This window comes from Hoplias malabaricus, chromosome 15 (genome assembly GCF_029633855.1).
Source record: "Hoplias malabaricus isolate fHopMal1 chromosome 15, fHopMal1.hap1, whole genome shotgun sequence".
Classification (NCBI taxonomy): Eukaryota; Metazoa; Chordata; class Actinopteri; order Characiformes; family Erythrinidae; genus Hoplias; species Hoplias malabaricus.
In genome coordinates, this window is record NC_089814.1 from 1,856,021 (window position 1) to 1,870,174 (window position 14,154).

At 39.3% G+C, this 14,154-nt stretch overlaps 1 protein-coding gene across 1 annotated transcript; it reads right to left on the reverse strand.

Moving 5' to 3' along the window:
- Window positions 1-428: 428 nt before the first annotated feature.
- cdx1b (caudal type homeobox 1 b) lies at window positions 429-9,213 on the reverse strand. Its single transcript, XM_066646741.1, has 3 exons — window positions 8,754-9,213; window positions 1,237-1,385; window positions 429-643 (listed from the first exon to the last, which is right to left on the reverse strand). The coding sequence occupies exons 1-3, from the start codon at window positions 9,211-9,213 to the stop codon at window positions 431-433; spliced, it is 822 nt and encodes a 273-aa protein (XP_066502838.1). The 3' UTR covers window positions 429-430.
- Window positions 9,214-14,154: the final 4,941 nt, after the last annotated feature.

Consider the following 14,154-nt stretch of genomic DNA (forward strand, 5'->3'; position numbering starts at 1 on the left):
ATGTTCTCTGAGTGTCCAGTGTCTCTTGGCACTGGAACTGAGAGTGGAAGGTTCAGTTCTGTGGATAATTCTACTCTCTCTGCTCTACCAGAACCAGAGAGCCAGAATCAGCGCAAACGTCACCTCTGTGGGCTGTGCATGGTTCCTTCACTTTAGGAGAAAGGTGTTCTCTTCCCCCCCAGCTGGAGTCTCTCCTCGCTCCAAACATCTCCACTATCTTCAGAGTTCTGATGATCAGGGGACAGAGCCTTCGCATACTCCTACCAGACACTCCGCAGACCCTTCGCAGACTCCTACCAGACACTTCGCAGACTCCTACCAGACACTTCGCAGACCCCGCATAGACTCTTCGTAGACTCTTTAGAGACCCCTTACAGGCTCCTCTGCCTGTCCCTCTCTGTCCCTCACTGACCCTGTGTCCCCATGTAAGTCAGTACTCCTCTTTGATGCTCATGGGCATGGACGAGGACACCAGACCACTGCTACTGGTCACCAGCGCTGAGTTGGTGGGAAGGGTGGAACTTGGAGGAAGTGCAGAGCCTGGGGGAGTGGGCGTGGTCGTGGATGTCGCCTGAGGCTGCTGTAGTTTCTTCTTATTGATCTTCCTCTCTTTAGCTCTTCTGTTCTGGAACCAGATCTTCACCTGAACCAGGAAACAGGGGATTGGTCACTCACTGACCTGTCTCTCTAAAGGGGGGTTATAGACTGACCTGTCTCTCTGAAGGGTGGTGGTAATAGACTGACCTGTCTCTCTGTGTGGAGTGGGGGGTTATACACTGACCCATCTTTCTGAGGCAAGGTTACAGACTGACCTGTCTCCCTGAAGCGTGGTGGTTATAGACTGACCTGACTCTATGAGAGGGAGGGTTTCATAGACTGACCTGTTTCTCAGAGGGAGATTATAGACTGACCTGTTTCTATAAGGTGTGAAGGTTATAGACTGATCTGTTTCTATAAGTGGGGATTATAGACTGACCTGTCTTTCTGTGTGGAGTGGGGGGTTATATACTGACCCATCTTTCTGAGGCAAGGTTACAGACTGACCTGTCTCCCTGAAGCGTGGTGGTTATAGACTGACCTGACTCTCTAAGAGGGAGGGTTTCATAGAATGACTTGTCTCTCTGAGGGAGGTTATAGACAGACATTTTTTTGTAAGGTTGGGGGTTATGGACTTATCTGTCTCTCTGAATGGAGTTTTAGACTGTTTCTATAAGGTGTGGGAGTTTATAGACTGACCTGTCTCTCTGACAGACTGAGAGCTGTAGCCAGTTCTGCTTTCCTCCGGATGGTGATGTATCTGCTGTAGTGAAACTCCTTCTCTAGCTCCAGACGCTGATGATCTGTGTAAACAACTCGATATTTATCCTTTGTCCTAGTCTTTCCTCCTAACAACAAAACAAACAATGACAATCAACAACACCAATAATAAATAACAACACACAAGAACACCTGTCATGGCAGAAGGTGGACGAGGAGGCAGACATACACAGACAGGGGATAACTTTATTACGACAAATAACAAAACCAAAAACTAAACAAGCACAGTCAGGAACTAAACACAGGCAGGACACAAAAACAGAGACCAGAAAAATGTTAAACACAAAGGCATAGAAACACTGAAACCTAGGGGTTATAGACACAGGATTAGACGAGAAACACCTGGGAAGAATAACAAGAGGCCAGGACCACAAAGGAGACACAGGTGGAGACATTGATTACAAGGTGTGCCTAAGGTGGGACTAAGGCAGAGACAGGAACAAAAACATACACAGAGAAACAGACATTACAAAACAGAGCAGGAAAGCATGAGACAGGGCAAGAACATGACAATACCGGTAGTAAACAACAAACACAACACCACACATATCAGACTTCAGGACTTCAATAATAAACAACAGCAATCAACTACAAAATAAACAAAACCTTTCAACAACACCAATACTAAACAACAGTCAACTGCAAGAACAGATGTAACTGATAAAAAAAAAAAAATCTAACAAGTTAAACAGCAAATTACAAAACATTCATCCATTCATTATCTGTAACCCTTATCCAATTCAGGGTCGCGGTGGGTCCAGAGCCTACCTGGAATCATTGGGCGCAAGGCAGGAATACACCCTGGAGGGGGCGCCAGTCCTTCACAGGGCAACACATTCACACACACACATTCACTCACACTCACACCTACGGACACTTTTGAGTCGCCAATCCACCTACCAAATGTGTGTTTTTGGACTGTGGGTGGAAACCGGAGCACCCGGAGGAAACCCACACACAGAGAGGGAGAACACACCACACTCCTCACAGACAGTCACCCGGAGGAAACCCACGCAGACACAGAGAGAACACACCACACTTCTCACAGACAGTCACCCGGAGCGGGAATCGAACCCACAACCTCCAGGTCCCTGGAGCTGTGTGACTGCGACACAAACCTGCTGCACCACCATTACAAAACAACTGAGATCAAAATTAGTATAAAACAATCAAAAACAAAGATCAGACAAAAACATAAAAATAAAATGAACAACAACAGTCTGAACACCTTTGTTCAAAGTAGAACTTCCACTATCTTCAATAATCTTTCAGACTGTTTATACACATCTTCATCATCATGATGATCATCATTCTCATATTTATTATCATTTCTTCATCATTATATTCCTCATCATCATGTTTACCACAGTCCGACTGGATTCAGCATGTGATCTCAATCTATTTTTGCTTCAGATTTAAAATTTTAAAACATAAATGGGTTTATTCTGTGATTTAACGTCGACAAAATCCTGTATTATATCCTCCTTTCAATAAAAACTCAATTCAAAATGTTGTTTAGTCCAGGACTAGGCTTAATCCCTCTCTGGAAAACCACCCATTAGATCTAAGTTTAATCTGAGCATTAAGGTTAAGTTTAGCAATAGATTGTTTGGGTTTAAGGTTAATCTCAGATTTTAGGGTAAGTTTAGTGAGGATTGTTTGGTTTTAATGAGTTTAAGTTTGTTTTCAGTAGATTTAAGTCTGAGTTTGTGCTGGATGTATCGTGGTTGTCCGGCAGTGATTGGTGAGTAATGTCCAGGTGATGGTGAACACTGAGACACTGGACATATTGTGGCGAGTGTTTGCTCCATTAATCAGAGCCATAATTAAGTGTAAACACGACAAGGAGCTCAGTAAACACTATAACAGCAGCAGAATCCAGATCCCTGTGGTCAGTGGGTTAAAGATTAAACATGGGGCCGGGGGGACGGGTGAGTGGGGGTTGTTACAAACACTGGTTAAAGCCCTAATCTTCCTCATTAACATTCATTAACCTGAGCATCTCTAATGAGCTCAGCGCACACACTTTTTACACACTTTTTAAACTCTTTAATTTTTTGTAACTCTTTAAACTCACTTACAGTAAATGGTCTAGTTTTAAAAATTTAAATCTACAGCAATTCACTTTAAAAATGAGCAGATTGTTTTTACTGTCCTGTTATAACACACTTCACATAGAATCTTCTCTTAATTCTGTCATTCATCCTTTACCATTAACATTAAATCTGTGGCTGTGGCTATATTTTAATTAAAATATATAAAATATTATTTACAGCAACCCTGAAATGGATCAAGCAGCAAAGATGATGATGATGGAGATGATATAATTATTTATTACAGAAAGTAGAATCACTTCATTTCCCTCAATGTGAACAGGTTCTATTTCAATTCAACTTTGAGAGGTTGAAATCATAAGAAAATCTTTTTTCTCTTTCTGTGAAACAACTCTCAATTATAGTTTGTGTTAAGAAATTTCTATTTATTTCTAATTTATTAATATTTAAAGAGATATAATAATAAAGATTTTTGTGTGAAACAAGACCATAACAATTTCAAATCAAAATGCAATATTCATTCATTATCTGTAATCCTTATCCAGTTCAGGGTCGCGGTGGGTCCAGAGCCTACCTGGAATCATTGGGCACAAAGCGGGAATACACCCTGGAGGGGGCAAAATGCAATATTACTTTCTTAATTTTAAGATTAACCTTGCCAGTTATTGAACAGCAAATTCACCAGTGTTAAATCAGCAATATTCATGTTAAATTCACACAGAATGTTTCAGTTACATTGTAATACTCACAGCATTAATTTAACTCTAAGATTCCTGATGTAATACTGGTGAATTTGTTGCGGTTTTGGGCTTCAACATACAATTTACACCATAACATACATGTTACTACTTCCTTATTCTAAATCCTTATTGAGTTCAATTATGAGCTTTTCATTTACTGCATTTTATGTCTTTATGAACAGATTCAAGTGGAGCAGTTACACAGTGTACTGTGAGGTATGTCTGCTTTTTCCGAATGACATGTCTGTTTACCTCTACCAAGTGCCTATCAACCCTTACCCTTCAGATTTCCTCACCTGTTTCGATAGTTTATATCGATTTTGTACGTAGTCTTTTTTATTATTAGTGTTTCTATCATTGTAGTGTATATTATATATTTTGTTGTTGTAAATACTGTTCTAAGTGATGATTAAGCAGTCAGGACTAACACTAGTGCTACACTGAGTGAGCTGTCACTCTGGGAATGCAATATCCAAACAATTAAAAGAGTATATCGTCACTCTCTGATTAAAACATGTATCTCCACAAAGCTTCTCAGGAGCAGGAAAACACTGTATTTCTCTGAGGGTAACAGTAAAAATAAACAACAGATAACACCATTTATACCCATTACAGCTCAGAAATGTAAAAATATCTTTACTCTGAGCATGTGCAAAAGTTTCATGTGTAAAATGGACTTGTGTCTATTGTAAATAACAAACACGGATTTCTTTTAGTGGATTCCAATGAGCCACGTCCACTTCCGTGTGACCATAGACCTGCAGCATATTCTCCGACACTAACGCTGTGAATCCATGTTTTAGCAAAAAGCAGAACTAAACTAGATCTAAATCAGCTTATTTAATCCTTACTGTGATTAGTTATAGCTGCTGCTCTAATATTTCACGTGAGTAAACGTGAGATCAGTCATTAACTTTAGCACGGACACTCAGAACAGGGAGAGGGAGAGATACATGGTTTAGATGGAGGTCTAGCAGCCAATGGACAAACTAGTTAAAGAAACTGTGTGCTTTTTCAGCCTTTCATTGGTCAATATGATATTAGCTGCTGTGAAATTATTGCCCACATTTAACACAAGGGAAAAAGAGAAAACCCCTTAAAATAGAGATATGTGTTTTTAATCGGACAGTGACGTTATACAACAACAACAGCACGCTATAAAATACACTACAAGACTGTATAAGACTGTGCAAAATTGATGTAGACTAATGTAATAGATGAGGAGATCTGAAGGGTAAGGGTTGATAGGCGCTATACTCCGTAAACACAGTAGCACCCTCATCATGAGAGTAATCGGTAACGAGCTGCTCTTCAGATCCTGAAGTCTTTAATGAACTGAAGACAGAGACACAGGGGATGTTCAGTTGACATTACTTCATAAAGAGTAAAGCATTCTAACATTAATATTAGGAATAATACTACAATAAACTTAGTTATTAATATTTAAAAACAATATGAGACACTAAATTAAAATAGAAATGTATTTTTACTTTTTATTTCTACAGAAAAATGGAAGTGTGGACTTTTTAAAACATTTTAAAATTTCTGTTGATTAATTTCTGGCTTGTAACTCTTTAAAAAAGATGTTCACAGCATTAATCCACATGCCGCCAGGAGACAAAATTTTATTTTGATTTAGTTTCAAAATTATTTCTCATTTAAAGAAAGACAAATTTATCTTTACATTAAAACAAACAGAAAAACTTGAATAAACCTCAAACCTGTCAATTAAAAATGACAGTGAAATTCAATACTATTTGTGTAATGAAATGCCTTTTTAGAATTTCAATAACGTAACTAAGTCTTTAATTAAACCCTTTTAATTTGCATTTATTAGCATTAATATTAATCATTACATTTTAATTTAGGAGGCTTTTAATAACTAATGTTAATAAAAACATCACATTATAGATAGACCACATTATAAACCATAAACCAACTGAATTTTGTAGAATCAGAAAATAAACCTGAGGAAAAATATGAAAAATAAAACCAGAATAAAAAAGAAATGTATTAAACATTTTCACACATATGAAATATATATAAATATACGCTTACTATGGGTGTGTTGTATCAACTCTACGTTTTTTTTCGGTTAAGATCTGAAAATGATCTCAGTTACAGTTCAGTAGTTTATTTATATCATTATTAGAGTATTTCTGTGGTGGATGGAGATGTGAGGATTTAGACTGACATTAATGACACATTGGTGAGATGTGAGATGCTGATGAGATGATGATGAGGTGGTGATGAGACATTGATGAGAAGATGGCAAGATGTTGTGGCGATGATGAAAGCTCTCAGAGGGAAGTTAATGTGTAACTAAATGTCTGAGAAAACAAGATAATGAGCTTAAATCTGGTTAAAATTCACCTTTAAACCATGGTTTACTGAGAAACACGTGAGTGTCTGACTACGCGAGACGGACACCAGCGCTCACCGTCCTTTCACAGTTTTTTTCACAGTTTTGTTTTGTTTGTTTGTTTTTAAATCAGTTTATTAGAGGATGTACTCTCTGTCTGAACATGAAGCAGTTCTTTGTAGAAAATTGAGAAACAAAAGCATTTACATACAGGAAGAGAAGAAGATTTTAACAGGAATAAAATAATGGCTTTTGTGAACAGAAACTCTGTAAAACTGATGTTAGTGCTGAGACATATTTTGTAGTTAAGATTCTGTGTTAACATTTAGATTCAACAATAGGTTGGTTGTGAAAAACAGATTTAGACTCATATTTTTTTGCAAAACTACAAAAATATAAACGAATATAAGAGTTATATAAGACAAATTATTATTAATCAGTAAAAATTTGCTATAAATAATTTGTGACTTCTGTTTAGAACCAGGAAACTGTTTATTTTCAATATTTTAAAAAGATATTTACAATTCAGAACATGAATTAAAATTGTATTAATAAAAAACCCTTTATATCTCACTTAGATTTCTTTATTGCATCGGTTTTCCTTTTAAATAAGATCTTATTAAATTGAAATTTTGATTTTTGTTTCGTTTATGTGACAGGCATCAAATAATTTTAATAAAATATATCTGATTTAATTCTGAACCCAAGGTTCCCAATGAAGAATAAAAATCAAAGGAAAAGCTCAGAACAACTTTGTTTCTCTTGTATAATCACTATTTATTGGAGTTATGAGGTTTTGTTGTTACAGTAATTCTTTTTCTAAGAGCTTGAAATAATGTAATGTAACATTAATTCAATGAATATTGTTTATTAGTTTATTATGAAACACCTTTTTTTAAAAGCTGAATTTATTAAAACTTAATAAAAATCTGAATGAATAAAAACCCCATTCAGATAAAACTCTGCAACTTTATGAAAGGATTTGAAATTTAAACAAAAATTGTGAAAAGTTTGAAATAATTTAAAGCTGTGCCTCGGTTTCAGGTTTTTAGACAGATGCAGAGTTTCCGACAAAAAATTATTTCTTAAGCCACAATTGACATATTTCACCTTCAAATGTTAGGAAACTAATTCTGTGATATGTGTGATTTTATTTTCATTATTTTTCCTAGTCTTAGTGTTCAATTATTTCCAACCACAGATGACGCAGGCTCTGTGATCAGGGACGGCATTGGAACGAGGGAGAGGGAGTGGGTCGTTTATATAAAAAATCTTGATTTAATATTTAATTAAAATTGTGTGGTTTCTGTGTGTGGAGCTTGTTCTTAATGTTTTGAGAGGAAAGTAAACCCTGTGTGGTCTCTGACTTTTGCTCACTGCTGCGTGTGTCTACTATATTCCACATGCTCTAAAATGAGCTTAGGCGCTGGTGTGAGAACAGAGTGGTGAAGTTTGGAGTGGAGAGAAGAGGAGTGAGAGTCAGGGGGAGTCCGTTAGGGCTCTGTCCGGGGCTCTGAGGGGTGCTGTGCCGCATGCACTGTGTGTATAAACCAGCTGAAACGTCATCATTTATTCAAAAACCACTCTCCCATCACCCTTTTGTACAATTAGTGCTTTAGAGATGTTCTAACTTTCCCACTGCGTCCGAGCGTCACACTCTTTTTGAGTTTACCTCTGTTCATTTACCTGAGTTAGTTTACCTGGGTTAGTTTACCTCTGTTCAGTTACCTGTGTGAATTTACCTGAGTTAGTTTACCTGGGTTAGTTTACCTCTGTTCAGTTACCTGTGTGAATTTACCTGAGTTAGTTTACCTGGGTTAGTTTACCTGTGTTCAGTTACCTGTGTTAGTTTTTCCTGTGTTAGTTTACCTCTGTTCAGTTACCGGTGTGAATTTACCTGAGTTAGTTTACCTGGGTTAGTTTACCTGTGTTCAGTTACCTGTGTTAGTTTTTCCTGTGTTAGTTTACCTCTGTTCAGTTACCTGTGTTAATTTACCTGGGTTAGTTTACCTGTGTTCATTTACCTGTGTTAGTTTACCTGTGCTCAGTTACCTGTGTTAGTTTTTCCTGTGTTAGTTTACCTCTGTTCAGTTACCTGTGTTAATTTACCTGGGTTAGTTTACCTGTGTTCATTTACCTGTGTTCCTGGGTTAGATGATAACTGAAATTTACCTGATGAATGTACCTTTTTGGTTTTACCTGTTTACGTTTATTATGATGATAATTAGTGAGATTATGATTAATATTGACACCTGGTATAATTTACCTGTCCTGTCTTACCTGGATTAGGAGGCGCTGCATTCCGCCTCATCCAGTCATATGGGTTTCTGCGGGGGGTGCTGGGTGAGATCTGGCCCACTGGTGGGGGAAGGAGGCCAGGGGGCTGCACAGGGGCAAACTCGGGGGAGCTGAAGGACAGGTGTGCAGGGCTGGGGACAGGAGGGGCATGGCCTGTGCTGTATGGTGTCCAGTCATCTCGAGCATAACCTGGGCTCCAGGTGCCAGGTGGGGCCTCGGCGCTCACACCTGCCGCCAGATGAGGATGAGCATGATGATGGTGGTGGTGGTACGTGGTGAAGTCAGGGTACTGAGGCCCAGGTGGAGGTCCAGGTGAGGGCCCAGGTGCAGATACAGGTGCAGGGGCAGTGCTAAAGGTCTGCGGGTTCAGGTTGAGGCCAGTGTGTCTGCCTGAGTTTGGGTACATCCCGCTGTCCTTGTCCAAAAGGTAACTCACATACATAGCTCCGTCTGAGGGTCGGGTGCTGACCAAATTTACCACTTAGCTGTCGGAGCGCTCACACACAGCAACAAGCTTGTGTGATGATGATCCAGGTGTAGGTCCAAGGTCCAAGGTCCAGGTATAGGTGAGAGAGGGGATCTAGATGAGAGTACAAGCACTCACCCGTCTGACCATTCACCTGCCTGGGTGCTCGTCTCTCCGAGTGTTCGCCTGTCCTCCTATTGGAGCTCTCACATTGCAGTAGGTGAGGGTGGTGATGATGATGGTGATGGTGGTAGGGGTGAAGTCAGAGAAATGGGGTTCAGATGGAAATGTCCAGGTTTTACCTGCCTGAGAGGTGTTTCCTCATAAAGTCTCTCAGTGAAGACTGGCAGCTGGAGACTGTCTCTCGGCTGATAGCACTGACGTCCACTTTATTACTTTATGACCCCACCTTTACACACACACACACACACACACACACACACAGAGACTTGGGGACCATTGCTCTCAGATATGGCCTCCTGCCCTCCCTCCTCCCCAAGAAAACCTGATAACAGGATATTTACATATATTGTATAATAATAATATTATGTTATATTATATGTTAATTAGATAAACATCCACAAAATAATATAATTTACTTTACAATCACTAAACAAAACTAGACTCAAATAAATTGTTTGGCTTTGATCTTTGTGTTTTTATAGAGAAGGGTTTTTTGTGTCTGCTTCATAATTTTTGATGGGTGCTATTTTTGATCAAATTCTTTTTTTTTGTTTTGTTTTGTTTAAAAGTATTATTTCTCTTGCACTGTGGGAATCTTACTTTAACTTTCTAATAAAAATATAATATAAAATAGCTAGTATTATGAAATTCAAATATATCAAATATAACTGTATAAAAATATAACTATCATTGTCTGTGACCCTTATCCAGTTCAGGGCTGCGGTGGGTCAGGAGCCTACCCGGAATCACTGGGCACAAGGCAGGAACACACATTGGAGGGGGTGCCAGTGCTTCATATGACCACCCATACACACACACACACACATAAATACACACACACACACACACACACACACACACACACAAATACACACGCACACAAACAGAAATACACACACGCACACACACACAAATACACACACACACAGAATGTATAAAAATGGTAGCAGCACACCAAATATAGAGGGGGCATTTGGGCAACGTGTGTTCTCTGTGTTTTCTGTGTTCTGTGTTTGTGCTTTCTGTGCTCTGTGTGTTCTCCATATTTTCTGTGATCTGTGTGTTCTCTGTGTCCTGTGTGATGTCTGTGTTCTGTGTGTTCTATCTTCTCTGTGTTCTGCATGCTCTCTGTGTTCTTTGGGTTCTCTGTATAATGCTTGATCTTTGTGCTCTTTATGTTTTCTGTGTATTCTCTGTGTTTTCTTTGTATTCTTTTTATTCTGTGTGTTCTCTGTGTTCTGTGTGTTCTCTGTGTTATCTGTAATCTGTGTGTTCTCTGTGTCCTATGTGATCTCTGTGTTCTCTGTGTTCTATCTTCTCTGTGTTCTGCATGTTCTCTGTATACTATGTGTTCTCTGTGTTCTCTTTGTTCTTTGTTCAGTGTGTTCTCTGTATACTGTGTGTTCTCTTTGTTCTGTTTGTTCAGTGTGTTCTCTGTATACTGTGTGTTCTGTGTGTTCTCTGTGTTTTTGTTCTGTGTTGTCTGTGTTCTTTGTGTTCTCTGTTTTCTGTGTGTTCTCTGTGTTCTGTGTGTTCTCTGTGTTCTCTTTGTTATATATATTCTCATTATTCTGTGTGTTCTTTGTGTTCTCTTTGTTCTGTGTGTTCTGTGTGCTCTCTGTGTTCTCTCTGTTATTTGTCTTCTGTGTGCTCTCTATGTTCTCTCTTTTCTGTGTGTTTTCTGTGTGTTCTCTGTGTTGGTTCTCTGTTCTTTGTGTTGTCTGTGTGCATTGTTTTCTGTGTGTTCTCTGTGTTCTCTGTGTTCTGTGTGTTCTCTGTGTTGTCTGTGTTCTCTTTGTTCTCTGTGTTCTCTTTGTTCTGCGTGCTCTCTGTGTTCTGTGTGTTCTCTGTGTTCTGTGTGTTATTTGTAGTCTCTGTGTTCTGTGTGTTCTATGTGTTTGGTGTGTTCTTTGTAGTCTCTGTGTTCTCTGTGTTTTCTGTGTTCTGTGCGTTTTTTGTAGTCTCTGTGTTCTCTGTGGTCTGTGTGTTCTCTGTGTTTTGTGTGTTCTTTGTAGTATCTGTGGTCTGTGTGTTCTCTGTGTTCTTTGTGTTCTGTGTGTTCTCTGTGTTTTCTGTGTTCCCTTTGTTCTGTGTGTTCTGTGTGCTCTCTGTGTTCTCTCTCTTTTGTGTTCTCTGTGTTGTGTGCTCTATATATTCTCTCTTTTCTGTGTGTTTTTGGTGTCCACTGTTTTCTTTGTGTTCTGTGTGCTCTATATATTCTCTCTTTTCTGTGTTTTTTTGGTGTCCACTGTGTTCTCTTTGTGTTCTGTGTGTTATCTGTGTTCTGTGTGTTCTGTATGTTCTCTCTTTTCTGTGTCCTGTTAGTTCTGTGTGTTCTCTGTGTTCTGTATGTTCTCTCTTTTCTGTGTTCTGTGTGTTCCCTGTGTTCTGTGTACTCCCTGTTATTTGTTTTCTCTGTGTTCTTTGTGCTCTCTGTGTTCTCTCTCCTTTGTGTTCTGTGTTCTGTGTGCTCTCTATATTTTCTCTTTTCTGTGTGTTTTCTGTGTCCACTGTTTTCTGTGTGTTCTCTGTGTTCTGTGTGTTCTTTGTAGTCTCTGTGTGTTCTTTGTAGTCTCTGTGTGTTCTTTGTAGTCTCTGTGTTCTGTGTGTTCTCTGTGTTTTTTGTGTTCTCTTTGTGTTTTGTGTGTTCCCTGTGTTCTGTTTGTTCAGTGTGTTCTGTGTGTTCTCTGTGTTCTGTGTGTTCTCTGTGTTTTATGTGTTCTCTGTGTTCTGTGTGTTCTTTATAGTCTCTGTGTTCTGTGTGCTCTCTGTGTTCTCTGTGTTCTGTGTGGTCTCTGTGTTCTGTGTGCTCTGTGTTCACTGTTGTCTGTGTGTTCTCTGTGTTCTGTGTGTTCTGTGTGCTTTCTGTGTTCTCTCTTTTCTGTGTTCTCTGTGTTCTGTTTGTTCTGTGTGTTTGTGTTTTGTGTGTTTGGTGTGTTCTCTGTGTTCTCTCTATTCTGTGTTCTCTGTGTGTTGTGTGTTCTCTATGTTCTCTGTATTCTGTGTGTTCTCTGTGTTTTCTGTGTTCTCTATGTTCTCTGTATTCTGTGTACTGAGTGCTCTGGGTGTCTTCTGTTTTCTGTGTGTTGTCTGTGTTCGGTGTGTTCTCTGTGTGTTGTGTTATGTTCTCATAATAATAATAATAATAATATGTTCTGTTTATATAGTGCCTTTCACTAACCTGAGGACCCTTTACAGAGTGTTGGGGGAAAAATGAACAAGGACAAAGAGAAGAGAATAGGAAAGCTTTCAGCAGAGATTTAAAGGAACACAGTGAAGAACAGAGAAGGAGAGATTGAGGCAGTGTCCAGAGGCTGGGAGCAGCTGTGCACTAAAGGATCTGCCCATGGCTGAGTGTCTCTTCATTAAGACAGTAAGAAGTCCAGTGTTGGTCGGTCTACGTGTGTGAGAGGAAAGGTACAGAGGATCAGCTGGAGGTCAGGTGTGATGTGTGAAATAGATGTAAGAACTCTAACTGCAGAGTTTTGGATGTACTGGAGATTGTTAGTTAATTTGACGGCAAGTCCATAGAAAACGGAGTTAGAGAGAAAATAAAGGCATTGATCAACAGTTTAGAGCCAGTGGCACTGAGCAGGTGGCGTAATCATGCAGTGCTACACAAATGGAAAAATACAGTTTTAGTGACAGACTTGATATGAGACTCAAAGGTGAGTGTGGAATCAATAAGGTGTTTAACAACATGGACCTGGTCGTTGCACCAATGTCAACAGAGAAATGAGAAACATGAGAAAGTGATGATTTGGCTCCAATAAGTACAACTCCTGTTCTTAGATGGTTAGTGTGCAGCCAGAGTTTTAAATCAACACAGGAACTCACGCCTGGGCAAAGGCAGTGGCAGAAACAGTGCAGATATAGATCTGAATATCATCAGCACAGCAGTGAAAATTAAAACGTAAACATCCGTAAATGGTTACGGATAATCTGACAAAGTGGGATAATGTATATAATGAAGAGTAGAGGCCCAAGAACAGATCCCTGGGGTACACCCTGATCAACAACGGCCACAGATGATTCATGAGATCCTAACGCAACGTAATATTGTCTGTTCATGAGATAAGACCATAACCAGTTAAGGGCTAGGCCAGTAATATCAACAGAGAATAGTCTGGAAATGAGGATGTCATGATTCACAGCGTCTGTGGGTTCTCTGTGTTGTGTTCTGTTGGTTCTCTGTGTTGTGTTCTGTGTTCTATGTGTGGTGTCTGTATTCTGTGTGTTCTCTTTGTTGTGTTCTGTTGGTTCTCTGTGTTCTCTGAGCTGCTGGTTTAAAGGGGAAGTCTGGGGGTATATTAAGCTGCTGTTTCTGGAAGACGCTCAGTTCCCTGACGCTCTGAAGAAGAACAGATCTCCGAGAGAAGAGTAAAGAGATGATGATGATGTTCTCCATTGTGCTGTTGGTTCTCCTGCCTGTGATGGCTCACGGTGAGTGGAACCTTGTTTCTGCTGCAGAGACATCCTTTAAGATCAGACAATCCTTTACTATTTCCTCAGTGAGAAATTCAAAGTGTTACAGCAGTAAAGTTCTTAGTAACAAAGAGGCAACTAAATAAAACCTTAGGAATTACTCAGACATAAATAATACAAATATAAAACGCATGAGAAATATCACACACTCACTGAAAAATATTTACAATGCACATGAGGAATATTGCACTTTACTGTCTATCATATGTGTGTCGTTATAAACTACAGTAATAAACTGTAAACTCTGGG